The sequence below is a fragment of the Aureococcus anophagefferens genome (assembly GCF_000186865.1).
Source record: "Aureococcus anophagefferens unplaced genomic scaffold AURANscaffold_892, whole genome shotgun sequence".
NCBI lineage: Eukaryota > Pelagophyceae > Pelagomonadales > Pelagomonadaceae > Aureococcus > Aureococcus anophagefferens.
Genome location: NW_008706141.1, coordinates 2,807 through 4,031, shown reverse-complemented (window position 1 = coordinate 4,031; position 1,225 = coordinate 2,807). Strand labels below are relative to the sequence as shown.

The 1,225-nt window shown below is 69.4% G+C and overlaps 1 protein-coding gene across 1 annotated transcript in view; it reads left to right on the top strand.

Moving 5' to 3' along the window:
• Window positions 1-97: 97 nt before the first annotated feature.
• Window positions 98-1,225, top strand: part of AURANDRAFT_69083 (hypothetical protein) — a gene marked incomplete at both ends in the record, with an annotated part of 3,895 nt that continues 2,767 nt past the window's right edge. The window contains 3 exons of the mRNA XM_009044832.1: window positions 98-441; window positions 587-1,063; window positions 1,162-1,207. Coding sequence (XP_009043080.1) covers window positions 98-441; window positions 587-1,063; window positions 1,162-1,207 — 867 coding nt within the window. The remainder of the gene's footprint in view (window positions 442-586; window positions 1,064-1,161; window positions 1,208-1,225) is intronic.

The window sequence follows — 1,225 nt, the reverse complement described above, 5'->3', positions numbered from 1 at the left end:
GAAGCATCGCCTGGGACCTCCTCGAACGGCTCGAGCCCAGAAAACGGTCTTTTAAAACGCCCCGGACGCGCCGTCGCCAAACCAGACGCCACAAACCATGCCGCTCGGCGACCTGCGCACGATCCTGCGCCACCTCGGCAAGTGGCCGTCGACGAAGCCGCGCGACTCCATCTACCGCGCGCACGTCATGGGCGAGTACCGGAGGCACGCGGGCGAGGCGGACCCCGAGGCGCTCGTCGCGCTGCGGCGGCGCGCGACGGACTACGCGAACCTGCTCACGGGCGTCGAGGAGCAGAAGCGGCTGCGGGCCCTCGACACGGGCGCGGAGATGTCGACGAGCATCAAGGAGGCCGCGCGGCGCTCCGCCGTGCGCTCGGGCCTCCTCGCGCCCGAGGAGTCGGACGCGCCGTTCGACGACGTCTTCAAGAAGCCCCTGAACGGGTAGCGCCTGTAACTAACTCGTCGCGCGTCTCTGGTTTTACGTAGTGTGGTGTGGGAGCACGGCTCGGCGGCGTCGACTCCACCGAAAGCCGCACCTTGAATGTCACGTTGAACTCGATGTTGTACTTTACTGCACGCTCTTCAGGGGCAGCGCGGCCGCTTGCTCTCCGCTCGCTGCCTTCTCCGCCATGCGCGCGCTCGCCCTCCTCGCATTGGCAGCCGTCGCCGACGCCTGGGATGTCAACGCGACGGGCGCGTCGGCTGGCTGCGGCAGCGCGCCGCCGGTCTATCCCGGCGCTCCCGCGGCCAAGCTCGCCATGTGGGCGCCCGACGCCAACCCGCTGTTCCCCGACGGCTACGCCCAGCGCCACTACTTTTTGTGGGTGCCGCCGACCTACGACCCGAAGCAACCGGCGTCGCTCGTCGTCGACTTCCACGGCTTCTACGACAACGCCGGCGACGAGGTCGAGGAGTCCGGGTTGATCGCCGTCGCGACGGCCGCGGGGTTGAACTACGTCGTCGTCTACCCCGTGGGCTCCGGCGGCGGCGGCAGCGGCGACTCGCGGAGCTGGAACGTCGACGGCAACGGCCTCAACCGCGACGACGGCCCCGGCGGGCCCGTGTGCCGACTGCCGCGCGCGGCGTCCCGCGGCCGCGACGATGTTCGAGAGATTTGGGGTGGGCAAAACAATGAGGCATCGTGACCGTCATGCTCGGTAGGCCGCGCACGAAGGACGACGAGTACGTCTGCTACGAGTCGTGCAAGGTGACGCCCCGGGGCTGC